The sequence below is a fragment of the Pocillopora damicornis genome, chromosome 1 (genome assembly GCF_964200805.1).
Source record: "Pocillopora damicornis chromosome 1, jaPocDami1.2, whole genome shotgun sequence".
NCBI classification, from domain to species: domain Eukaryota; kingdom Metazoa; phylum Cnidaria; class Anthozoa; order Scleractinia; family Pocilloporidae; genus Pocillopora; species Pocillopora damicornis.
This window is the reverse complement of record NC_142670.1, coordinates 7,751,557-7,776,871: the sequence shown is the minus strand read 5'-3', so window position 1 is coordinate 7,776,871 and position 25,315 is coordinate 7,751,557. Positions and strand designations below refer to the sequence as shown.

The window sequence follows — 25,315 nt, the reverse complement described above, 5'->3', positions numbered from 1 at the left end:
TTATACATACCTCGCCGGACTTTCTAAATCGAACCAAGAGAAAAGTACCAAAAAGGCTACGGCAGAAGAAGGAAAACTAAGCCTGCCAAATATCTCTCATTTGAGCAGCAGCCCGAGCGAGTGCGCGAAAGGTCTCCAAGAGGTCTCTCATACTCGCGCCAGAACGCTCACGGGCATCTCGCTCGTTCCCAACGCTTGCCAGCTTAAGACCTGCGGGTTGCAACCATCAGTGCCGAAGAAATAATGAGTAATAATGAGCAATAATAAGCCTATATACCTCAACAATTGACGGACGCCCAGTTTTAATCAATCCATAAATTGTTTTCCTCTTTATATACACTAATCGTAAAAGTTATTTAATCAGTCAATGAATTGATAGTGGTCGAAGACTTTAGAGGGGAGATCTTTGAAGAGGAAAACAAAAAAAATGAAATTATTTCCTTTTTCCTATGGTTGGGTCAAAGTGAGATAAAAATCAATGTCAGCAAATACATTTTTCTACGGTTAGGTCAAAATAGGAGAGAAGTAGAAAATCCGCATAATTTATTTTGTCTTGCAAAAAAAATCATTTAGGACGGTTGAAAAATGTTTCCCTGCCAAAATAATGCCAAGTGTTGGAGACCATTTTTAAGAACACCTCACTCCTCTCTTCTAAGTTGTATATTTATGTTTTCATACACAGAGAAAAAGCATATATAAGTAGATGCTGAACGTAGCAAACGTTTCTCGACGCAAAATTTCTTTGTTTTTTTTTTTTAGGACGGTGATTTATGATTTATGATTTAAGGACGGTTCAACGAGAGGTGTAGACGCTTTTTCCGTTTTGTACTTCACCAAGATATCTTTGTGTTTTCCAAGCTGATCAAGCGTTCTAGGTAAAGGGCAAATATTGAAAAGCCGTGATTCGCTCAGATTTCCGTGCTGTTGCAAAGTCTTTTAGCGGTTTCCTAGTCTCCAATCTCTACGCGGCGTTAGCATTTTGATATCAGTTTTCGCATCATGTAGTAAAATTTTTTTTCCAAGGAGTCATGATGTCGTTTCATTCACGTATCCTAACTGTCAGGTGTGTTCTTGTTGCCCTTTTATCTTTCGAAATTCATTTACCTTGTTTGTTATCATTGTAAATTACTGCCATTTTGGTCATTTCTTCACGTATTTCAGAACTACTGCTTAAGTCTATCGTTTCCCTAGCACTGACGTTTTTATGTGGGTGTGAGAACGCGGCCTTTGTGCTTAACATTAGGGCCCCAAGAATGACCCCAAACCGGTCAGTTTTTACGGCAACCAATGATGCTACTAGTCATTTTCTCAGAACTTGCTCGCGCATTGCTTATCAGATCTGAGCGATTCTTCCTTTAACATATTTAGGCGAAGTTTTGCCTTATCAAGGTTAAAGGGATTGCAACATTTGCGATTCGAAAATGTAATCCCTATTTCAGAGATTTAATAAAAAAAAACCTGATTGTTCGGATAAAACAGTTTCACAATAGAACTCACTCCTCATTTATTACTTTATTGATTTATCTATTAATCTATTAAGTTCTTTATTAGCTTAAAGTTTTATCTACAGCTGTTTTTATTACAATAACAAAAAAGCTATTTGAAAAGTAACCCTGTGTTTACTCCGAATATCAAAAAGGGTCAGGGACTGCGTCGTCGTTCAATAATAACAAACATTTGGCACAGAGGATTTCAAGATAACGAAACAAATAAATAACTGATGATCTAAAACTCAAACGATTGCGAGAGTCAAGCACAATGCTGTTCACAGAATACTAAGACCTAAAAGCGCATGAAACGAGGGCACGGCACATTCAAACTAGCCTTAAACATCTTTAAAATACAATCATGAACATTACAATGAGCTCGTAACTCGAAGCGAATAGAACGACCTGACAGATCAAACCTGACGATCGTATCAAACATTCGACAATTATTTTCAGCCCGCTGAGTCCAGTTATTTAAATTTTATTTCAGTTCAAATTCATCGCAAGACTGCAATTCAGCCGCCCCTATATCTTCGACAGCACTTGGATCAATTTGCGAGCCCTTCATTGCGGAGTTTTTTGTATATACAGATGGAAAAACAGTGTTCAGCTTTCGTTTGAATCGCTCTTGAATCTGAAGGTGGAAAAGCGGAAAAATTTTAACTCCGCATAATTAAAAAATTCATAAAAATTTTAAAAAAAGATAAAAAATTGTTTTTCAAAGTTCATCTCACCTGGGTGTTTCGCACACAATGCAGCACAAAAATCAGGAAGCCCTAAAACAAACAAAAAAAAAGGGTTGAGAATCATTTTTTTCTTTTGTAATGTATGAAGGGTTAAGGGTCATGTTGGGTTTCTAGAATGAATTAAGCTGAATTTTTATCCCATTAAACCAGAAAAAAAGTTCATTAGTTGGACCAGGTTAAACTAATTGGAAATCAGCAACAGCGAGCTGAAAATGTATTTTTTATGTTTTCCAGGTGATCACTAACTTGTATTTTCAACTTGCTAAACTGGACGCGCACAAAAATTACCTTAAGCCGCTTCTATGATAAAACAGAACAAAAAAGAAACAAGCAAATAGAAAGACAAAAAAAAGTTTAAGTAAGTTTGGGCTTTGGTATGAATGTGGTGTTAGCATTAAAACCTGTGACAATTGTAAGAGTGACATAAAAAGTGGCAAGAACTTTTATGTTATGAATATACAAAGTAATCACTTATAGTATATTTGCCTCTAGGACTAAACTGATTTCGCCACAACTAAAATGTCTACAAGCATGCCAACAACGAGATTTCTTTTTTCTAGCGTGATTATTTCAATATCACGAATCACGAGTTTAAGCTAACCTGCGTAGAGTTGAGGATGGTAAAAATGTAAGTGAAAACTTTGTGCAATGGTGACAGGAAACCAAACAACCACGAAACGCCCAGCAGGGGAATCATCACCACGCCCGCTTTAACGCCAAGTCTAAAGGATTGCAACGCGGCATGAGAGTTAGTTTTTTTCCTTTTTTTCCCCCCAAATTTTATCACTATAAGACCACCCACTGATTCAGATTAATAAGAAAGTTAAGCGAGTATCATAGAACAAGGTAATTCTACTAAATGTAATGTGACGGGCCTCGAAGGATCCAGTGGATTTTGTTTCCCCTCGACGTTCAATGATTCCTTGGGAAGAACTGGAAAACTCCATGAGAAAAACCATATAAGTTTGGAGAAATAACATCGCAATTATTTAAACTCACATTGCTAAAACAAGTCCATGCGTTATCAAAAATAATGTTTTTTTTTAAATTTAATTTCAAGTCATACCTTATTTGCTGAGCATAGTTGTCTTCCGCTAATGGTTCTACGAGTGTAGTTATCTCCTTTATGACTCGCACAAGTATCAAAATGTTAAACTGAATAAACATTTTAAAAAATAATAACAATGATTATGATTTGGAAAAAAAAAACACAGACAATTGTCTTCGATAGAGAGAAACATGATATTCAATTCGAAAATATGAATAAAAATAATCATATGACATCAATTAGTCATAAACTTACTGATTCGATAAACGCCACGAATGTCACGAAAATCCAGATCGGCTTATTAGTTGAAGACAACCAGCAACTTGAGACAAGGGGAAAAAAAATGAGAGAAAAATCACCACTATAACTGAAATATAGTGGAAACGAGAAAACATCAAACGTTTTTTCTTACTATTTATCATTGGTAAAGCTTTTCATCCCTTCTTTTCCAGCAGCAATGCTCAATGAAATGGCTACCATGACGACAGGAAGACCTACAAATAGAGAAAACGAAGAATGAAGTGTATGTCGGGGAATAATATACCAAATATGGCAATAAATAGTTATAAATACCCCATGACATGAAGTGGTACATGTGCATCTTAGTGTTGATGTTGTAAACCTTTACAACAAACAGGTAGAGATAAATTCCTTCGACCAGCATCCAACAGAAAGCGGCCATCAGAAAATACTGCATAAGAGCTGCTGCTGTGATACAAGCAGCCTACAAGAGAGAAAGAAACAACATGCTACTGGCTGTGAAAAATCTGAAGTGTAATAAATAACAATTTCTTCCATGATATGCAACGTACCATGTTTTCTGTGGCGTTTATCCCGGCAAGAAATATTATTTGTCCAGCTCCGAGGGACGCAGAAAGACTTAAACGTATTTGTGATAGAGGTTGACGAACATCTCTGATGAAGTAAATATATATATATATACATAAACAAAATAAAGCAGTGATAGTTATCAAAGGCGAACGTAACTGAAAGTCTATAGAAGAAAACGAATGAACTCTGAATATATGAATAAATACATGAAATATTCAGCACAGTATATCTAGTTGCAAGGAAATTGGAAGGAACACTACTGCTTTTTACATTTTATTTTTTAAGGCGGTTCGAGAGCAGATTAACAAGATGGTGTATGATAGCGAGTGGTACTCGTCCCATACCGCACGGATTTCGGTCATTGATTGCCTAATCCAATAAGCGCCATGGTCTTTCAAATGGCAATTGCCAAAAGTGATTTTTTAAATCTAGTTTTGCACACCCTAGCCAACTTTATGAAATCAGGCTCAAAGTCATAAGTGATTGTTTGGCAACAGTACTTACGTGAAGAAAGAATAAAAGACGATTGTCAAAAGCATCCCGATGATGGAAAGACTTAACCCTATGTACGTGATAGTCTCCAGGATCGTTCCGTCCTTCTTGGAGAGCTGTATCAGAAATTGGAAGCAAAAAAATTGATCAGTGGACCCAACGGTGGAAGTACGTTAAAATATAGATGATTAAAAAAAAATTACCTTTGTACGACCACTGTCAAAATCAACTAAGACAGCAAAGTAAGTCAAATGATTGCATCTACAAACTGTTTCTTCTGAGTTACTCTTCGCTGTATCTACATGACAACCATCCTCTGAGTACCCGTCTGGACTGAAAAAGTAAATGAATATGACAAATGAAAAAAAAAAGAAAAAAAAAGTATGTGAGAAAAGCAATTTGGTTTGAAACAAGCAGAGTGTCGAAAGGTTCATTCTGGAGGCAGGTCTAGTTTAATTTATGAAATATATTTTGAATCTCAAGATGCCCTCTCATCCCATCATTTACAGGAAGAGAATAATAAACATTAATCTCATATGGAAAGTTCTCTGGAAGGGACAGACAAACTGATAATGAGTTGATGATGATAACTTTATTTTAAACGTTAAAGAATAAATTTATTTCAAAACAAATTAGTTAATGTGATATTACATTACGTATATGTTTTTACCTCTTGCTGAAGCCACTCCAAAACATGCAATGCTTTTTTTCCTGAACGGCATAGAAATAAATTTCATTTCGTTTGAATTGACTCAACACAACAAGAAGGTCAGTCCTCTAGGAATTAAATATCTTTAAATACCTTTAGGTTTCTGAACTTCAAGATGAGATCTTGTAAAATTTCCGGTTTAGGATCCATAGCCGCGGTCATTATCCTGGTGTTGACGTACCTGTTAAGAAAAATTATATTCTTCAAATCACCATGGCCGGTATGCTATCTGCTTTGAAAACCAAAGTATCCAACCGTATTCTTTTTATGGAGAAAAAGGTTATGTATAATTTTTATCTCCACTATTCAACGGTAAAAAAAGAATGTTTTAGCCCCATATGCGATTTAGAGGTTGACAAATAGCCAAAACATTTGCAAATTGTCTTTAGATGTTGTACAAATTATTGACTGAGGACTTCGCCACATTTAGCTATTAAAATTATCATAGTCAAACGTCGCAGGAAACTGGAAATGGCACTGCTTACTAATTTCTTATAAGATGGCTGGCATCAAGGTTAAGCGTCATGCCTTTGGTTACACATCAAGTTTCTTGCATATTTAGTGGCTGTGTTTTTTGTGGCTTAGCATAGCATGCAACTCAATGCACGCACATTAAGCATGAACCAATTCTCTGATATATTACGTATTAAGGTCACCTTGAAATGTGAGTTTCATTCCCAATGGACTGCTTAGTCAGCATCAATTCATGGAGATCTTTGTACAAACATCCTACAACCACGGACCCTGAGCAAACAAATAAACAAAAAAGACATACAAACCGTGGAGAGGCTTTAGTGTAACCCCATACTTATTCAAAACAAAGCCTTAGCCTAAAAGGTAGTCTTATTTTTCCACAACATTGTTCCAAAAGAAAAGAAAGGAAAAACCAGAACACATGATTCGTTTCATATATCCCACAACAGCTGCCAGCTATAAAATAAATGGGGCTATTCAAAAATACAATTCAATATGCTTTTCGAACACCAAAACATACATAGAATCTTAAGATCAAAGCTATTTATTTGACCTCCCAACACAAGTATTTTACCTAGCCAACTGTTACTATATATCATATTGGATACTGCGTCATTACAACATTTATTATTTTTCCTCAGATTCTTATCTCAGACTTTACTAGAATATTTCAATCAAGCTGCCTTTATTTGGTTAATTTTTTTACTTCTTGAGACCTAAAACATAAATATAGCGACACATTTTACGTGTTTATTAGCCTTTTTTCAGATATTTAACCAAACGCACTTTTAAGTCAGAATATGGAAGACTTCGCAGAAGCACTACAGAAATGAAGCATTAATCGGTAACAAAATGGCATTGCACAGTTTTGAGATTAAATGGTGTCTACCATTCTTGGCAAAGTTTGCAGAGGAAATTTTGATGCTGGTTTGCCATTCTTCTTCCTTCAGAAGGAAGTTACTCGGATCATTCTGGTAGCCAATCTTCATACTTAAAACTGTCGAAAGAAGGAAAAGATGGGACGGAAATGTAATAAACAATGACTGTAAAAAAGTAGATTCTAGAGATTTCTAGAATGGCTTGTTATTGAGACATGGATGCTCCAGCCTTCTGATGACTTAGCATGGAACATTCCAGAACTTTCTATTAGGTTATATGCAATCATGATTTAATTCTACCAGAATAGTTGAACTGTAAGCCTCTGAAAAGTTCTACAATACGTTGTAGATTTATATCTAGTCATCTAAGAGAAGTAGCTGTTGTTTCCGGTAGTGATTATCTGTTTGGAAACTATACTGAGAGAGAGAGAGAGAGAGAGAGAGAGAGCTAGACGAAAAGGCACTTTTGTAACGTTGATGTGGCACTTTCGCAACGTTAAGTGGCACTTTTGCACCCCTCAAGTGACACTTTTGTAACTAGTGGCACAATTCTAACGTACCTTATGGCACTTTTCTAACTTAACGTGGCACTTTGTTAACCTTGCATGGCACTTTTGTACCATTGTGGCACTTTGGCACCTTTATGGCACTTTGGCAACTTTCATGTGCCACTTTGGGAAAGTCAGGGTTACATGTTATTATTTTTGTTATTATTTTCAGAACCTAACCTTCATAGTGTTGTCAAATCTGCAACCTCTTTTCATGGTTTACACACTTTATAATACACAGTAGGAATACCACAAAATGCTCAAATATAGAGTAAAACACAAGGTGCAGGAGACAGGTTTGAATACCAAGAATTGGCATCATTTGTATGGCAATTTCACAACTCGTTATCGTTTTTATAACGCGCGCACCAGTGTCGTTTATCGGTGCTCTATTAACTTTGATAGTTGACTTGGGCCTTCTTCCCTTGTCAACTATCAGCAAATAAAAACCCCAGGGTTTGCCGTCTTATTGTTAAATAGTCATGAATGACATGGAAAGAATACAAGCTGAATTTGATTTTTTTCTTGGTTGAGAAACGCGCCAACCACAGAATACAGCATTTTAAATGTGCCATGTTCAATATGAGTTTTAGGAAGAGGCTGGTAATAGTTCATAAAATTTCTGCTTAAAAATTGCAAGAAGACCACATCACTTTCTTTCTGAAATTTCATCCTAACGGGAGATGTATCTTCGTGTGTTGCACTGAGTACCACCCACGACATTCAAGAACATTGAACTACGAGAGTCAATCTTCAAAAAGCAACATTTAATAAAATATAAGACGACAAAAAGAACAAAAACAGTAACCTAGAACTCAATGAATGCAATGTTTCTTGTGCAAACTGTTTTTAACGATGATAACATAACGTAAACAAGTTGTTTATCAAAATATCAACCTGCAGCTGGCTCAACTAGGAGACACTCCAACGGAAACACATCTTCCTTAAGCAAGCCTCTTTATCAGTTAGTCCTCCACAATGTCTTTTGCAAAGGTAGTCACTGTTTTACTTAGTCCTCAATTGGATTTTTTGCGTTTTATGTTTTAGTCCCCTTTTATTTCCGTGGGAAGTTTAGAATACAATATTCTCAATGTAAACAAATATTTTTTTATCAGAATATCAATAAGAGGCTGAGAAAACTAGGAAACATTGCTGAGGAAACATATCCTCCTTTTAAGTTTTCACAGTGCCGGAAATAATGTTTTGAAGGCAAGACGATCGAGCTGCCAGAAAATTAAAGCTAGAATGCTTTCAACTTTGGATAAAATAAAGAACATTTTCACGCGTAGAAGCACAATTTGAGTCTGCAACATTTACCTCTCACATGGTAAGACTGAGAAACACTTGTGTATGCAGCAAGATTTCCCAGTTTAGCCAGGCCTTTAAACAGCAACAAGCAAGAATTCTCAAGTTAAAAATTGAAACAGTATCAAACGCGAATCCTTTCGTTTCCTTCCGTTTTTCTTCACAAATAACGTCTGTTGAACCTCAACTGAAGACTGTCATTCATATTGTCTTAGAATATGCAGTCCTTAAACAACCAGGACTAGGCCTGAAAATTAGACCATTCCCTCACTCGTAAGAAAACTTTGAACATCTAGACATACTCCTAATTACACTGTAGAAACATTTAGCCAAGCCAATCTCAGCTTCACAGGAATCAGAGGAAAAACATGGTAGTAATTTCACTAACTTTTACACTGCTAAGAGAGAGTACAGGGCATATCTAATGCAAGTTAAGAGTCAACAAGCACCTACAGTTTTGCTTTCGGTCGTAGTTTTTCTCTCTTCTGTTTCAAATCAATTTGTATGAAGTGAAAGGAATCCATGCGAAATCACTATTGTTATTATTGTTCTTTGTTTTGGAAATCATTTGTTGAAATGCATATTCAAGATTCTTGAAAATTCTTTAAATGACTCGAAACTTGATAAACAAAATTCAAAATGCGAGCCTCAAGAAGCTGATTCTCAAAAACTTTGAAGATCGATGATCTACATTTGAGTCAGGACAGTCTACTTAAATTTGACCATAACTGTAAATGGGTTATTGCTTATTTCTATTTTTATTATATTCTCCCTCCATCAACAAGTTGCCTTCACTTGCATCAATCAAGAAAATAATAATTATTCTTTCGTGAAATCTGTGTTCATTTGTAACCTTCTAGTAGGCCAGCATTAAGAGCAATCATGTCTGCTGATTGCTCATCATTTCATCAAGCAATCAAATTTATCCTCTTTGCCTTTGTTTCATCCAGCATCTTAGGGGGTGATTACATGGCGAATTTCAGTCGGGCTGAAACCTCAGCCCGGTTAACCGGGCTGAAATTTCAGCCCAGGTTCTGAAAGAAATCCTCTTGAAATGAAAGTGGCAATTACATGGTAAAGTTTCAGGCTGGACTGAATTTCAGCCCAAGCTGAAAATACTAGCCCAGTTTCTCAAACCGGGCTCTCATTTTCAGCCCGGGCAAACAGGCTAAAAAATCCGCAAAAAGTCCATGTAATCGAGATGGAATGTCAGCCTGGGCTGAAAAGGCAACCTGAGCATGCGTAGCGAGGTTGTTTTCTAGGAAACAAGACTTCATTCCCGGTTGAAATTTGTCACGTAATTGCAACAATATTTCAGCCCACCCAACCAGGCTGAAACGTCAGCTCAGGCTGAAATTCAACATGTAATCACCCCCGTCCATTGAAAGACTTTTGTAGGTTGCACTGATGAGGTTTTACTGATCCTTGAAACCATTTTGATTTAGTTTCAGAGATATTCCATTGCACTTGATACAACAACAACACTTTAATACCCATCTAGAAGCTTTATATATTTAGTTTGTAAAAAAAGAAACGATTTAAAAAGTTAAAGGGTTACGGGGGGCGGGGGGGAGGGTACTCCCAAAAAAAATGGGTAGGGGTGTGCGGCCTGCTCCCCAAAACCCTTAACCTATTTATGAGTAGCCTGCAGGCTAATTTACGACCAAAATCTGTGATTTTCTCTACCCTATTTATGAGCCATTAATGACCTAACCAAAAATTTGATACCCTATTTATGACTAGATAACCTATTAGTTACTACAATGGCGGCAAAATGGCTAAAATCGATACCCCATTTATGAGCAAACCGGTTGAGAGCCCTACCCTGTGGGGACGCACATACCTATATAGCCCATAGAAGGGAGTACCCCCCTCCCCGGAAGGGTTACCAGCTCCCTGAAAAAAAATTGAATAATTACAGCGGAGGTAAGGTAATTAATTGTACGATAACATATACAAAAATGACTATTTAAACTGCATTTGGAGTTTTTGGTGTCATGTTGTTTAATTCCTTATAATGGAAATCAACTTATCCTTATATTGCACTGCGCATCCTTGAGTTTCACCTGCACGTCCATTTTCATGCAAATCAAACTCATTTTCATTTGAATGGTTTCGCACGAGGACTCGTTTTACAAATCAGGCAAAGGACAGCGGGATATTGCTAGCTGGCAACCACGTGGCAAGGCGGCCACGCTGGGGGACATAACAATAAAAAAAATGTTTGAACCCCTTACTTCCCCCGCTCATCTTTCTTTATATGCATATTTGGCGCTAAAAATAAGCGGTCGATTTCCCGGAGTTTTATACCAGCTCATGGAAATTGGATGACTGGTTATTTTATTATGCTATAAAGTCAGTAGAATTCTAATATTATCAAGTACAAAATATGGTGTTTAAAACTTCCCCTTGACAACAAAATCAGTCGAAACACCAAAAGCATGTGTATGGAGGATGAGCAGGTTTTACCTCTAACTGCAGGAATTGGTTATAAGCTACTAGCTTGGAATTACTAGCAGAACAAGATATGTACAAAGAGAGTTTATGTACAAAAGGATTTGAAATCAGGCGCTGTGCAAGGTCATTTCTCCCTTTGTCGCAATTCCTAGCTCAATGTTACCAAATGTGGCACTTTTGCAACGCGGCTTCGCAACAAGACATGATTCCAAAAAAGTGGCTGTAATTGCAAAACAACGCAAGCTGAAAAGCTGTAACTTGGTGAACATAATGCTAAGTAGACAAGGTCAAATATAATAACGTTTCAGAATTTTTCCTCAAATACCTTGACCGCAGTAAAACATTCAAGTTCAAAGAGTAAGCTTTAGGCCTTTTTCGAAACGGTAAACTTGAACGTAGATGAAAGTTTATACTATTACACCCGACTTTCTGCCAATCTCTTCAATACCCTGTTTAAAATTGGCGGGGTGGTCGGGGGAATATACCAGCGTTTATTAGTCTCTCATCTATCTATTTATTCAACATGAAATTGGATTGTTCCCTTCTTTTGTTTGCAAAACCCCGATCACTGGCACTTTTGTACCTTTTTTGATGTAAAAAGCCATCTAAGATAAAAGCATTTTAAGTTGTGGACGTAAAACTCTGGACAAACATGCACAGTACTCTGCTATTGTAACTCCTAGAGTTTCATTGAAAAGGACAAGATTTTGAAGAAGTTCTAACAAGGGAGAGAAAAGGTGACTAAAGTGCCACACTTTTCGTCTAGAGAGAGAGAGAGAGAGAGAGAGAGAGAGAGAGAGAGAGAGTTAGATTGCTCTGCGTATTTGCTACTATAAGTGCGTATTTGCTACCGTAGCAAATACTCACCGCGTATTTGCTACCGTAGCAAATACTCACACTGCGTATTTGCTACCACAAATGCGTATTTGCTACCGTAGCAAATACGCATAGTGCGTATTTGCTACCACGAATGCGTATTTGCTACAGTAGCAGATAGTCGTACCACAAATGCGTATATGTTTCTATTTTCAAATCTTTATATTAATAATTGTAAGCCTTTTACCTGTTGCCTATTCATTTAAGGCTCCACGTTTCACTTCGTGTGAAGTGCATTGAGTCCTATCGTGATGTACTTGTGTTTTGTAAATCAATAATAAAAGTATAGATACATTTTAACAGAAACCCTTTTTAACTGAATGTATGCACTAAGAAACCACTTTACGCTACTCGAAGCGAAAAAATGGCGCAGCAGTACAAATCTCAGGTTTTAAGCGTCATAAAGAGGCTTCAGATGAATGAAACGGAAGTCAGACACGACAATCCAAAACCACCCGTGTACCTGCTCTTGCTTCCTGGAAAAGAAGGAGTAACTCTGTTGAAGCAATGGTTGTCATATGCTGTTTCCAAGTACCAGCCTGAAACTGTGCGCTCATATCTTATGAGTTTGCGTTTATTTTATAAATTTTTGACGCAAGAACGCAAACCCGACATGTCTGAAGTAAGCGTTGACATGTTAAACGCCCGCCGGGATCTGATGTCTTCCTGGTCATCGGCCCAAAAGAAGAAAGTTCTGAGAAGAAAGCTTCAGAAGCACGAGGAAGATTTTAAGAAACTGATCACCAGTGAAAATCTCTACCAAATCTGCCATGGTGATCAGCGAATAAATGCAATAAAACAGCTTGGCAATTCGTCAAAGGAAACCAGTCAGGGGGCCGAGGTTCAAAGGATAATCAGCGACAAAACTCACTGCGAAGTAAGGGATTGGTTGATGACTCGTCTCGTCATCGACAATAGTGGAAGAAGTGGGGTCATTGCAAACATGACCGTAGCTGAATTCAAGGACGCCGTTTATCACTCGGGTACAGACGAAGACCAGGCTCGTTACAGAATTCTTGTTAGTAACCACAAAACAGCTGACCAGTATGGTTCTGCGGTTATCTGGGTATATGACGATTTGTACAAAATGATGGACATGTACCTTAGAACTGTACGAAGCCAGTTCACGGCAGCTACCCCACAGGTTGAACAACTATTCATTTCAAGCAACGGGATGCCCCTAACATCTTCGCAGGTATCAACGTCGGTATGGCGAACTTTCCAGAGAGAGGGGATTGTGACAGAGGGAAGAATATCTGCCACAATTATACGGAAGTCTCTTGCTACTGGTATGCATGTCCACATGCCAGATGAAAAGGATCATCTCGCTGCCCTAGCCCAGCATAAGACCCTGACACAAGCCAGGTATTATCGTGTCCACGATAAGCTTGTCGAAACTGACCTTGGCCGAAGGGCAGTGAGCAAACTTGTTGCCCTCAAATCAAGCAACGTTCATCAGCCACAGAATGATCCCAAGGAGACTAAAGCAGTCCCAAAGCCGTGGAAGAGGGAGGAAACGGAACATCTGAAGGAGCTATTTAAACAAGACCTCGAGACAGGCGCTATCGAGGAGGCCAACGTGAAGGAAAAACTAACAACAACAACGCTTCTGGAGGAACGCCCCTTGAAGGCTGTGGTCTTAAAGCTCCGGAGACTAAGAGAAGAACACATGAAAGGTTGCGAGCCCCCATCTGACATAGAGTCTGCTGAAGCGAAAGTCAAGAGGTATCTTGATTCAGCCCAACCAGAAGCTGCGCCGTCATCCATATCGCACATCACAGGCTCGGTATCTGCTGAATCTTCAAGGTTATGGAAAAAATTCACGGAAGAGCACGCAACCCATCTTTTGAAATTAACCAAAGACCTTATTGAAGCTTACGCTATCAAGAAAGAAGTCGTCTGGCAGCGGGTGAAAGGCGACAAAAGGTAATTGTACTTGTTTGTCATGCACAAAAAAATCCTACAAACATAAATGCAAAAGAAAGAAAGATGGTAAACAAGGGAAGTAACGGGAGTTCATTAGCAGGAAACAATAAGGCATATAACATACCTAAAGACCCCTCGTGATCTCACAGATGAAAAGGTTATACATTACAATTAGTGAAATAGACTGATTAAATGATCATCAGGCTGCGTAATTAATTTACTGCTTAAATTGCTTAATCATATACTCATGAGGGCTGTAAAATTAGTTTTGTGGACATCAAGGAGGAGATTATTTAATAGTTATAAAAAAAAAAATAGAAGTTTAAGTTGAGATTATACACAGGGCAGCTTAAGACAGTGTTGACAACGTTTTTTTTAGGTCACTGGAACTCGAGCTATTGTCAGGAAGAGAGGATCAGGAAGAAGAAATGAGAACAAAACAGCGATTAGCAGACAAGGTCAGAAAAATGGCGCGGGAAAGTAAAGTAAAGAGGAAGTGAATCACGACTAAATACCTAATGGTTACTGAGCCAGGGGAGTTACCATTTTATCGTGCATACTTTCTCCATAGTTATGGAGTATGTGTCATAGTATCAGAGTAACACTTGTTATTTAGTTGCGTTTCCTTTTATATTCAAAGTCTACAGGGGTGTTTTCTTGTTAGTTAGGTTTGCTTTTATCGGAGTGTGTTAAAAGTCTTTTCCTTAGTTACCTAACAGCATCATTAATGAATAGGCATCAGTTCAACACTGTTGTCAATTACTAAAACGCTCCAGAATGTTGTAAGAAACAAAAATGACGACGGTAAAATGTGGGTTAGAATAATCACTAGTTCCCTGATAACGTCGTTAATTAATCGCACTATATCTCCCACGCGATTATCAATAACTAAAGGTTGCTTTCTACTTATTATACCTAGACGCAACTAAATAACGGGTGTACCCTGATAGTATTATTAAGCCCAAATAATGGATCAAAAACGTTGTTTTTAACAATAAGAGCAAAGGCGTGCATAGTTAAGTAACCGTATATGTGGGCTTCTTCGGCTTTGAGTGAGTTAAAGAGTCAGTTTTAATTGTTACCTGACAGCGTCGTTAACGATTGCGCAGGTCGTCTACAATACCGGCTTGCACTTATAAGAACCAAAGGACGGTTTAAATCTGATAGTATCATTAAGGCCGTGTAACATAACAGATCAAAAACTATGCTCTTGACTACTAAAGGAATGCCTACAACATAGGTTAATTCGGCCTGAACCGAACAATATGCCAATCGTTAACATTGAGTTTAAAGACCTTTTTAGTTCCCTGACAGCGACAGCAATAAATGCTTTTCGATAGCTACCTGACAGCGTCGTTCAGTGAATGCGCAACAGATCGTCTATACGATTAAGGATCACTGAAGTGCACCTTAAAGCCGATTACAACAAAATTAACTAACGAGTGTAACTTTTACACTATCGTTAGGCTGGAATAGCCTCTTCTTTTGTTATGACGTTTTTAATAAACGCGAGCATTATTTTGGACACAATTTATAATCACTTCGAAAAAGCAAAACTTAACTTCTAGTACGTGTAGTTAACCTGTAGTACAGGTTAGTTTTTACATCATCAATTAACATTTTTATCAAACAAATTCTTACTGTCAGGCCTTTGTGTCATTTTCAAGGTTTATGTTAAAAAATCGTTAACCATAGTTTTAGTTCATTATGTGCTAAAAATTTACTTTTAGTATATAGTTAATGTTTAATACGCTTTGTAGATCATTGAACATTTTGATTATATACATTCTTTATGCCTGACCTTGGTGTCCTTTTCAAAGATTGTTAAAAAAAATAGTTAATCATAGTTAACTTTTAGTACTTTTTGTACCAAAAATTTACTTATAGTATGTAGTTGATGTTTAGTGCGTTTTTACATCATTGAACATTGGGATTATACAAAACATCATTGAACATTGGGATTATACAAATTCCGGCTGTCTCTGGCCTTGGTGTTCTTTTCGAGGCTCATGTTAGAAAAAGGTTGTTGTTGACCATAGTTAACTTTAAATACGTTTTAATCTAAGAGTTAACCTTAAGTGCTTAGTTCAAGTGTAGTACGTTTTGTACATCGTTGAACTTTTTGATTATACATATCTAATATTTTCCTATGAAATTTTGATTGTCCAGTCTTGTAAACTGTTTTTGCGACCAGTCCTTACGACAAAATAAAGGTAAACTGATCATTAACCAAAGCAGTCGGTCACTGCGACTAGTTCGTTCGTTTAAACACTACATGGGACTTATCTCTGTTGTAGGTCATTAGCTTGACCGTCCCTACGTGTTTTCCGAATTGTATGTTAAAAAAGTTGTAGCTAGACATGGCTTCCTTTTTGTACTCTTTTTTAATCTGAGGTCAGCGTTAAGGACATAGTCAACCATTAATACGTTTTTGAACAGCTATCACAGATTTTTATTGTACCCTTCCTGACCGCCTGGCCGTGGGGTCCTTTTTGAAGCTTATGTTATAAAATTATTAACGAACAAAAAACGTTTTACTTGGATAATTCTTTATTTCATGATGTTTTACTTCTATCTTGCATCTGCCTGATAGAAGACGTTATGAGCTAGTTTCGAATTACGCTTCACTGATCCTAAACAAAAGATCCAAGTCGAGGTTCAGGGGAATTATTTGAATTTTCCTTTTTTTTTTTCCCTCAACCTCGACTTCGCTCCTTTGTTCGGGATCAGTAGAGAGTATTTACAAGGTAGCCTATTTATCATTATCATTACCCTCTCCTTATTCGCACTGGAACGATTTCTCTGTCTGAGAAGACAGGAGTTTACCAGTTACATCAAACATACCACTTCCTACTTTATTGCTTTCGGGTATCTATCCATCCATTCACTTTGTGATATACTGATTTAGCGAAAACAGATCGCATTTAAGTATGTACTAAATAGTTACAAACGTTTAATTTAATTGGCAGAATTGAAAAATTAAAAAATATCTGGACATTTGATCATTTCCCTATTAACTGGAGCCGTTATCGGGAAAGGAAACTATGGTTCTCTACGCGTCCCTTGGACATCAATCATCCCCCCATTTCTTGTATTGCTGATGCTATTGGTAACTGGCATGCTGTAATTCGTGCGTCGCTCTAGGAGATATTGTCAAATGATATTTAAAGAAAAAATGTTGGTATGTTGGTCTTTGTTGGTGTATTGATCTCTCAACTTACTTTGGAAACTTCCTCCAGGTGAAATTTCATAACAATGAATCAGACGAATATTTTTACACTGAATGATGTACTTTTCTATACTTTTTCTGTTCTTTTCTTCTAAGTGGGTCAAATATTAAGTGCTGGCCTGAACGCAACTGACAAATTCGATATAATATATAAGTAAAGTTAGTAAGTACAAACTAGAACTATACTGAAGTGAATATATGAAATTCATATGTTTGTACTGCGGAGTACACTTACTTCAAATCTCGTTCAAGCCTGAATTATTTTCAGACAAATTATCATGTTGCTAATGAGAAGGAATGAGGAAAGGAGGCAGTCTCTCGTCAAGCAATCGAGCAAGAACCTTACACAGTGTATCAAACTGGGGGTGAATATGGTATCGCCGCTTAAGCGACGAACGAAAGCAAATCGTTTTGAAAAAGCTCCTCGAAACAAGCTAGTGTCAGTAGTGGTCTTGATCGGCGACGTGTAAACGAAAGGCGTAACGTCATCGAAAGAGCTCTATGCGGTTGCAAAATTTATGAACCCTGTCTGTATAAACGCTGCACGAGGTATGCTTTCTCTACCTTAGCCACTTCCGTGTGGTCCAATAGCTTTGTCACCTTTTCATTCACTGGGTGGTTAAGAGGGACTCCTTTGTATTCTGACCAGTAATATTAAGTTTGTATGATCTCTTACTCAGGGGGTAGATCATGTGATTTATAAGTTCAGTTACAAGACACACGGATATTTAAGAATTTAAAAGCATAAAACCACTAAAGAGCATTAAAGCTCATTAAAGGGCATTACTCATCAAAACATCTAAGCTAAAAAAGTAACAAAAGACGAAGGAAGACTCAATGAAACAACGCAAGCCTTAAACTTATCTAACAAAATAGAAAGACTAAAGATTTAACATGAGACTAAAAATAACTATGAAAGGAAAATGTTTTATTTTTTCTTCGTTTAGGGCGTGTTACTTGTCCGCTCTCTTGTCTAGGACCCCTTTGGAAATCACCCTCGTTGCCGAATGGGCCATCCTGGCATAATAAAGATTACCTTACCCTTTCTCTTATCTATTCTCTTAAGATGATGTCACACGGGACGATTTTTAACGACAATTTTTAACGGCGATTTTAAAATCCATGTTTCACAAGACAACTTTTAACGCAACATTGTTGCGACAACAGTATGTTACACGGGACGATTTTTAAGGCAACATTGCGCGCGCGATCAATAACAACGTCAGTATTTCCGCAGAAACTACATTTGAAATACTTTCACTGAATGTTGCTTTATCTTCTCCAATTCTCATGACCTCTCTCAGCTTACATGCCCTCAGACTTTTTCACACTCCTACTAGCTCGTCTAATGTGAAGTTGAATTCAAAGCGCTCCTTCGGTCTTTTAAAGCGGTTTCTTTTTATTCTTTCGCTGCTTTCTTCGGCAATTTTAGGGACACGTCCCACAAAATTAGTCTCACCTTGTAGAAAGCGATGAGTTTACACCTATCGTTGTTATCAAGATGTACTTCTGGTATAAATGTCTCGACCGGAGCGGCCTCACTGTCAACAATCTCCGCCATTTTGTTTATTGACATGAAAAAAGAAAAAATGCTGACGTTGACTGATCACGCGTTGTGCATTCTGGTACGATGTTGCGTTAAAAGTCGATGGCGAGGGTGTTACATCATCAATGCATCACATTTTCTAAAGAAAAATCAACTTTGTCACCAAAAACTGAAAGTGGGTATTTGCTACTAAATGCGTATTTGCTACGAAATACATTTTTCTAAATAAATCGTCAAAAAGTGCTAAATTGAATTATTCGAAAATGGAAGCAGTTCTTCTTTCAAAGCGCAAGCCATATGTGTAACAATTATTTTGTTATAAAGAAAAGAAGGACATTTATGAGGAAAAAAGATTCCAGTACCTTCAAAAAAATCTTCAACTTTAAGGTCGAGTTTACTTCATAGCCTCAGACAGGATTTGGTTCAAAAATTGACGTGGGAAAGAACAAAAAATATTTGAGCTCGACGGGGGCTTTGGTGGAAAATATCTTTTCGTAAATGACCTTTAGAATAATCAAAAATATAAAATTTCTAATTATTTTAGGGTCCGTGTACCTATGACTGAGTATTTGCTACGTCTGTCTGATGAAATTCCCGATATTTTCTTCACAATGCTCGTAATTCTCTTCATCGCAATGTGGCCACGAAAAAGAATGTTTAAATGAAAGGTCTATATCCCAAAAACATATCTTAAGTCCTTTTTAATGAATAAAAAAAGGAAAATGAGATAAGGTAGTAAATAGGCAGACAGCAATCTAAAGAGAGAGAGAGAGAGAGAGAGAGAGAGAGAGAGAGAGAGAGAGCTATTATGATTTAGTTTAAAGATTGCACATTTCAGGAGGGTTTGGAGGAAACATTAACTTTTTTGTCATTAGCATCAAATTTATAATCTGTAAAAGGCCAAGGTAAGGTAGAGTCGCTTCTTAGTAATAATTATTACACGTTGGTTAATAAAGTAGTTGAGTTTGTAGGAGTTTAGTATTACTACTGTTGAATTAATTATACCGTAACAAACTAACTGGAGTTTAGCAATTTTATAGCATATTTGTATATACATAAGTAGTCTAAAAAATGTGCCACGCTCAGACATGGTTTCATGCTACCCTGGTTTAAACATTTAACTAATGTAACCAATTACAATTACAATTCATAGACCCAAGGTTTCGACAATCCTGCCTAATACCTTCCTCGGGGATGATCTAAACGCTGCAATAAGAGGTCCTCTTTTACGCTCACTAATTAGCTGCCCTTTTTTTCTGACTAGGTATAAATAAGCCGCCTTCATCACAGTTTAAAGGAGCGTGGGCGGAGTTGATGCGCCAGGCTTCCAAACAAAGGTGCTAGTGGTAACGCCACACTATTGTCTTAAAGCGCTTCGGTTTTATTTGACGAAGGTGAAATGCAATATTCTTAAGATGTCATAAAAATGTCGTAAAGTTTTTCATCTCCAAATAGCAAAAGAAGGATTTACAAATTTCTTCTCACATCTATTTCTATCAGTACAAAAGACACAAGATGAATTTGAAGCGCTTGAACTTATTTCCGAGCGCCCTATGAGAACTAACGTGCATAGCTTATTTCTTTAAGTCAGGCTGCAGGTTAGCCATTTTTTTAGTTAGCCCTTCGTCAGTCGCTATGACGAAGGGCTAACGCTCTAAACGTCAATTCTTTACGGAGGCCAGTTTACATTACCAATTCAGTCGATAATACTCAATTACCCTGTTATACTCTCCCAAGGACACAGCACCACAGTTTCTTTAGAAACTTACCCCCGTTACTCATTATTTTAGTCAGCCGGGTGGTCTTTTGGTTAGTCAGTATTTATCTAATCCACAAAATGTCACAAATATGAAAAGAGGACATTCTAACTCACCCATTCTACCGTCAGTCATCTTCTTTAATAGGTTCGTTTCATTCAGGTGGTACCTGCTGTAGTTGAGAACCAATTTCTCGAATGCGACTGCTACCTTAAAGATGGCTTCTGTTCCTTTCTTAACTTCTTCTTCACTAAGTTGGCTCTCGAAAGGTTTTGTTATGTTCTGATACTGATTGGTGAAGTCGTTAAACAAACGCATTGCCACCTGTAACGGCATGAAATACTCTTCATTCCTGTCACAATTTCAAATATTTTAACGTCTGATATTGACATCAACTTAGTAAGTAAACAAGTAAAATTTAAATTTCCGCGCTAGGAGAGTCGGCGAAGGTAAACAGGCCTCCAATGTGAAGTAGCCTTCCTCGTATGAACAATAGTGAAAATTTCAGCTAAGATTTCATATATATTCCGTAAAATGACCAAAACCGGAAAAAAAGCAAAAAAAACAGCTACATATAACAACAGCAAAGAAATTTAAAAACCTTTTTGGCACCATAAGTTACAGATCTGCTTTTATTTCAAAGAAAACTATGTGCCTGCACCATATTGTCATAGTGCTCTTAAAAAGCTCTGCTCTCGAGTTTAAGTCGGAGTTTTGACCGCTTTTGCATTTATCTAAAGACAGTCACTTTCAAGATAATGCGCAAGCTATATAAAGAAATTTAGTGAAATAATTGATAAATAAAATTTAAGCCAAGTTATACCCTTAGGGAACTTTCTCTGTGGAGTTCTATCGCACCGAGTTTAGAAACATATTCATTTGCCTGGGAAAAGAAAGACAACAACGTTAATGAACGCTTTACTTTAGGGAAACAATGAATGTAGGTATTAAGTGAAATTGCAATACATACCAGCCTCTCAAATGTTACAAGCGGTACCGACGGAGATGTCAAATTTGGAGATGACGATGACAACGGCGACAACGATGATGGTGGTAATAGTGATGGATATGAGTGAGATGTTGATGGTGATAATGATGATGATGATGGCGACCGTAAACGTGACGATGACGACGATGATCTTGGTGGTGGTGATAATAGCGAAGACGGCGATGATGATGATGATGACGATGATAAGATGGATGATGATAAGGAGGAAGAGGTAGGGGAATATAATGATGATGACGATGATAATAACGGTGACGGTGAGAGAAATGACAGTGGCGAAGGTGACCCGTATGATGCGTGAGCTGCGTGTTAAAGTAAAATATCATTATCAAATGAAGTTTAAACTAACACTGGAAAGCTCTAAAAGAATGGAAACAATTTGGAAATGGACAATTAAGATATCCTCTTTCCATACAGGGATTCTCAAACACTAATTCGTGATCTGTTTATCTTTAAATGGTACTACATTTACAGCTTGGAAATTTACGTCACCTTGTGTAGTCGATGGTTGAGTTTTGACGACTTCAAACACATTTGACGTACGTAAAGTGATGTAATTGGTATTTAAAGAATATTTGGAACAAGTGCATCGCTTCTTTCTGACACAGATTCTATTTAAAACTCCAATACTGTTTTGCATCATGATGTGCTGACAACAAGGACTTTTCCCAGAGTTGCACTTCTGCTCAGTCAGAGAACTGACTAACCCACTTTTTGTCGTGCTACAATTGTGAGCGGCGCACGTTTGTTTACATTTACTCGCGCTGCAATGCATAATGCATTGTTTAGTTCCCCCATTGCACTTCTGATCACAATCTTTCCCGCTGCACTCTAGTTTGCATAGTTCAGCGTCACAATGTTGCTTACATGTACCGGCACTCACGTTGCACTGCGCATCGCATCGTTTTACTCCCCCGTTGCATGTCTGCTCGTGTATAACACGGATAAATGCACTTCCTGTCATGTGACATACGCCAGCATCGCACTGCTGTTTAAATTTACTACCGTTACAATGCATGATGCATTCTTCTACTCCCCCATTACACCTCTGATTACAATCTTTACTGCTGCATTTAAAGTTACATCTTTCAGCGTCACAACCTTGTGCGCAAACCTCTCCGCTACACTGAAGAGAACAGTTATAGCTGCCACTGTTGCATTGCTGGTCACATTTATCGTTCGCTTTGACACATATCCGTATACATGGGTTTTCCTCGGCAGGGCAGATATCTTGGTTGAGTCTGACAAATCCTGGCAAAACAAAATTTGTAAAAAGAGATAACATAAGCGATGAACACTAGACGACTGATACATTAATTTTTCCGAATCAAATGATAGATTAATCATATCTTTACTAAGCAAACCTTACTGATCAGAATTGCGTTCCTTTTAAAGGTTTTTTTGGGACAAGAGAGAGACAACCATAACTGTTCAACGGTACTGCAAAGATTATTAATAAATTAAATTAAAGCACCGAATTGCGTCGTCACGTACGCTTCAAATTTGATCTTGCCGGGGCAGCCATAACTTTACTAAACCAAAGAAAATCTCTAGATTCTGACTACACTATCACGAAACATTCAATGTGAAATAGTTTATTGAGGAATGGTCAGTCAGTCATCCGACAACAACAATGTGACGTAACATATACTTATTACAACATAGAATATGCTAGCAAGTCTAACTTGAAAAGCTTGAAAAATTAAGTGTACCGCGCCAGATACGAAAAACCACTAAAAAAACCACTCTTTAGATGTGGCCAAAAAATATGTGGAAACGTATTCCGCATCTAATGCAGTGGCACGGAACCTCGGGGAAGAGGTACAAACAAACCCATACTCCATAGAAAAAATTTAACTAAATTGTTGACAGCAAACAGAAAGACTGACTGAGCTAGAATGATTGATATTCCCCGCTAAAACATTAAATACTCAACACTCTCCCCTGAGAATGCTAAAACCTCTCAATCGTGCCATCAGAATAGTAATTTCTTACTAATTCGTTCCTAGTCACTCAACCGTCAGAAATTACATGAGTAGGATACTGTTTCAATTCAAATATTGTTTATTTTGGACGTAAATTGTAATCTGAATACACTTTATTGTGCCACTAGTTAAACTAGCTGATTTTCCAAGTTTTACATCTTGCAACACTCAACAATCTTCATGCCGTTCGCTCGCACTAATTACCAGTGGAAAATATTTTTTAGGCAGCAAATTACCCTAGAGCGGGCATTTTTTTTGTTTTCTAAATTTTTTTTCTTTTGCTGCGAGAATGCCACCATGTCAGTGTTATCCGATGTCACAAAAAAATCGAAATGCAAATTTCCTCTTTAAAAGAAAAAGCATGACATATAATACTTTACTCTCTGAATAAAAAAGATTTAAGAGAGATGCAGAAAAATACAATATATCTGACGCAGTTAAAGTATTGAATTCATCTGTAATTCTCATTTTTACTCTTTTATTTATCTTATTATCAATACTATTATTATTATTATCATTATTATTATTATTTCGGGCAATTAGATATTGCACGTGCAGATGCAGTTATTCCTGTATAAACTTTAACCCTTACGTTGAGACAGGTAGCGGAAAAATGTCTCCACGTTTTTTAAGGTCTGTCGAGATAATTCTTTGAGAAAAATACATTTTTTATTCCTTTTTTTTCTTTCTTAAGGGGGGGAGGGTTGGGAGTAAAACTGAGAAGTATAGTTACGATGGATTTTCCTGCCCAATTTAGAAACTTATCGCGAGAAGAATTACGATGAAAGCTTTCTCTGTTTAATTATGTCAACTTGATGAATCAACAATGCGATAAAGGGTAAAAAATTTAGACGGCAAATAAAGGAAGGAGATTAATATTCCATTTTTCTTTTTGATTTTCAAGAAGTCTTAAATCGTGGAGTTTTTGAAAGGTAGTTTAGATACGTTTTCTCTTATGCATGCGTTATCTTAGTCATTTCAGAGAATCGTTATCTTTAAACTTATTTACCGGGCTGAAAATAAACCTTCTTTATTTACATTGCCGTGTAAGAGTTTCACCTCAAAACTGCTTAAGTTCGATTGGGCTTATACCTAACAAGCGTTATCCATAGTTCAGTAATCATGATATACCCGCTTCTAAAAGTACGCCCTCGTTTTACAGGAAGAATAAAATTTCAAAGAGTCTATCGCTAACTGCTGCCGTATTTTCCTGCCAAGGCCTTTAGGAGAGCAACAAGGTCGAGTCGCGTTCGAGAACTCTGAAGAAGTTACTCTTTTTGGAGTATGCTTGTGATACTAATAAACTGAACAAAATTTTATGTTCTAGAAAGAGCTTTGGTACTCACTCAACAAAGTTACTGAAAGTAAGACGATTCCCCAAATCTGACAAGCTTTCGCCAACATTTCTCTTTTCTGTTTGGGTTGCGTTTCTCTCAGCTTTACACTCAACAGATTCTGATCTTTTTTCCCCAAATCTTTATGAGCAGAATGTCAGTATAAAGGTCCGTATGGCAGTAACAGGTTGGTTGCCATTCCCGTTTGGAAAATCTTTTTTTCCAGATTAGTCTCATGGTAAAAGAACAAGCTTTCAGCGCGTGTTGTTTTGAAAAAAATCAGCGTTGTGTTGCTAATTTATTAGGAAGGAAGTTGAATGTCATGTAAATTTTTGACGTCTTGTCTCCGTTCAAATTCAATCTAGAAAACTTAGACTTTGCACCAGCTTAAAACAAGGATAGCAAAATTATCGATTAATATCGTAAGAAATTGCTTCTCTACGTTCCTCATCATTCTTTTTTAGGAAAAGAGTGGACTAAAATGTTAACTAGTTGTATAGAGTCAAGCTCAAGAGGGTAAATTTTTGGTATCGATTGCAAATTTTTACTCTTGCGTTCGACTATTCGCTATTGCGAGTCTTTGTTTATTTAGCTATTTAGGAAACCAGCTCGGTGATTTTAGAGCAGTAGTATAATACAAGCTAAAACCGAATAAATATGGTTTTATGTCAAGTAAGTTTC

At 37.2% G+C, this 25,315-nt stretch overlaps 2 protein-coding genes across 2 annotated transcripts; one reads left to right on the top strand and one right to left on the bottom strand.

Annotated features, from left to right (window-relative positions):
* Positions 1–1,502: 1,502 nt before the first annotated feature.
* On the bottom strand, positions 1,503–24,761 carry LOC149051738 (uncharacterized). The gene is made up of 18 exons (XM_089187150.1): positions 24,647–24,761; positions 21,808–22,566; positions 21,133–21,617; positions 20,426–20,633; positions 6,677–6,784; positions 5,970–6,057; positions 5,407–5,494; positions 5,275–5,324; positions 4,808–4,937; positions 4,617–4,720; positions 4,094–4,196; positions 3,855–4,005; positions 3,694–3,775; positions 3,537–3,603; positions 3,300–3,388; positions 2,835–2,955; positions 2,222–2,263; positions 1,503–2,121 (listed from the first exon to the last, which is right to left on the bottom strand). Exons 1-18 carry the CDS (start codon positions 24,702–24,704, stop codon positions 1,969–1,971), a joined length of 2,886 nt encoding a protein of 961 aa, XP_089043276.1. The 5' UTR covers positions 24,705–24,761; the 3' UTR covers positions 1,503–1,968.
* Positions 12,216–14,392, top strand: LOC149051739 (uncharacterized). The gene is made up of 2 exons (XM_089200011.1): positions 12,216–13,777; positions 14,157–14,392. The coding sequence occupies exons 1-2, from the start codon at positions 12,216–12,218 to the stop codon at positions 14,275–14,277; spliced, it is 1,683 nt and encodes a 560-aa protein (XP_089056137.1). The 3' UTR covers positions 14,278–14,392.
* Positions 24,762–25,315: the final 554 nt, after the last annotated feature.

What these genes read in the sequence shown, in the direction of transcription:
- LOC149051739 (XM_089200011.1), top strand. Translation starts at nt 12,216, where the DNA reads ATGGCGCAGCAGTACAAATCTCAGGTTTTAAGCGTCATAAAGAGGCTT. An exon ending in CGGGTGAAAGGCGACAAAAG is followed by an intron (nt 13,778 to 14,156) that starts GTAATTGTACTT and finishes CGTTTTTTTTAG; the next exon opens with GTCACTGGAACTCGAGCTAT.
- LOC149051738 (XM_089187150.1), bottom strand. Translation starts at nt 24,704, where the DNA reads ATGTTGGCGAAAGCTTGTCAGATTTGGGGAATCGTCTTACTTTCAGTA. An exon ending in GTCTTTTATTCTTTCTTCAC is followed by an intron (nt 4,197 to 4,616) that starts GTAAGTACTGTT and finishes TTACTTCATCAG; the next exon opens with AGATGTTCGTCAACCTCTAT. An exon ending in CCATCCTCAACTCTACGCAG is followed by an intron (nt 2,264 to 2,834) that starts GTTAGCTTAAAC and finishes TGTTTGTTTTAG; the next exon opens with GGCTTCCTGATTTTTGTGCT.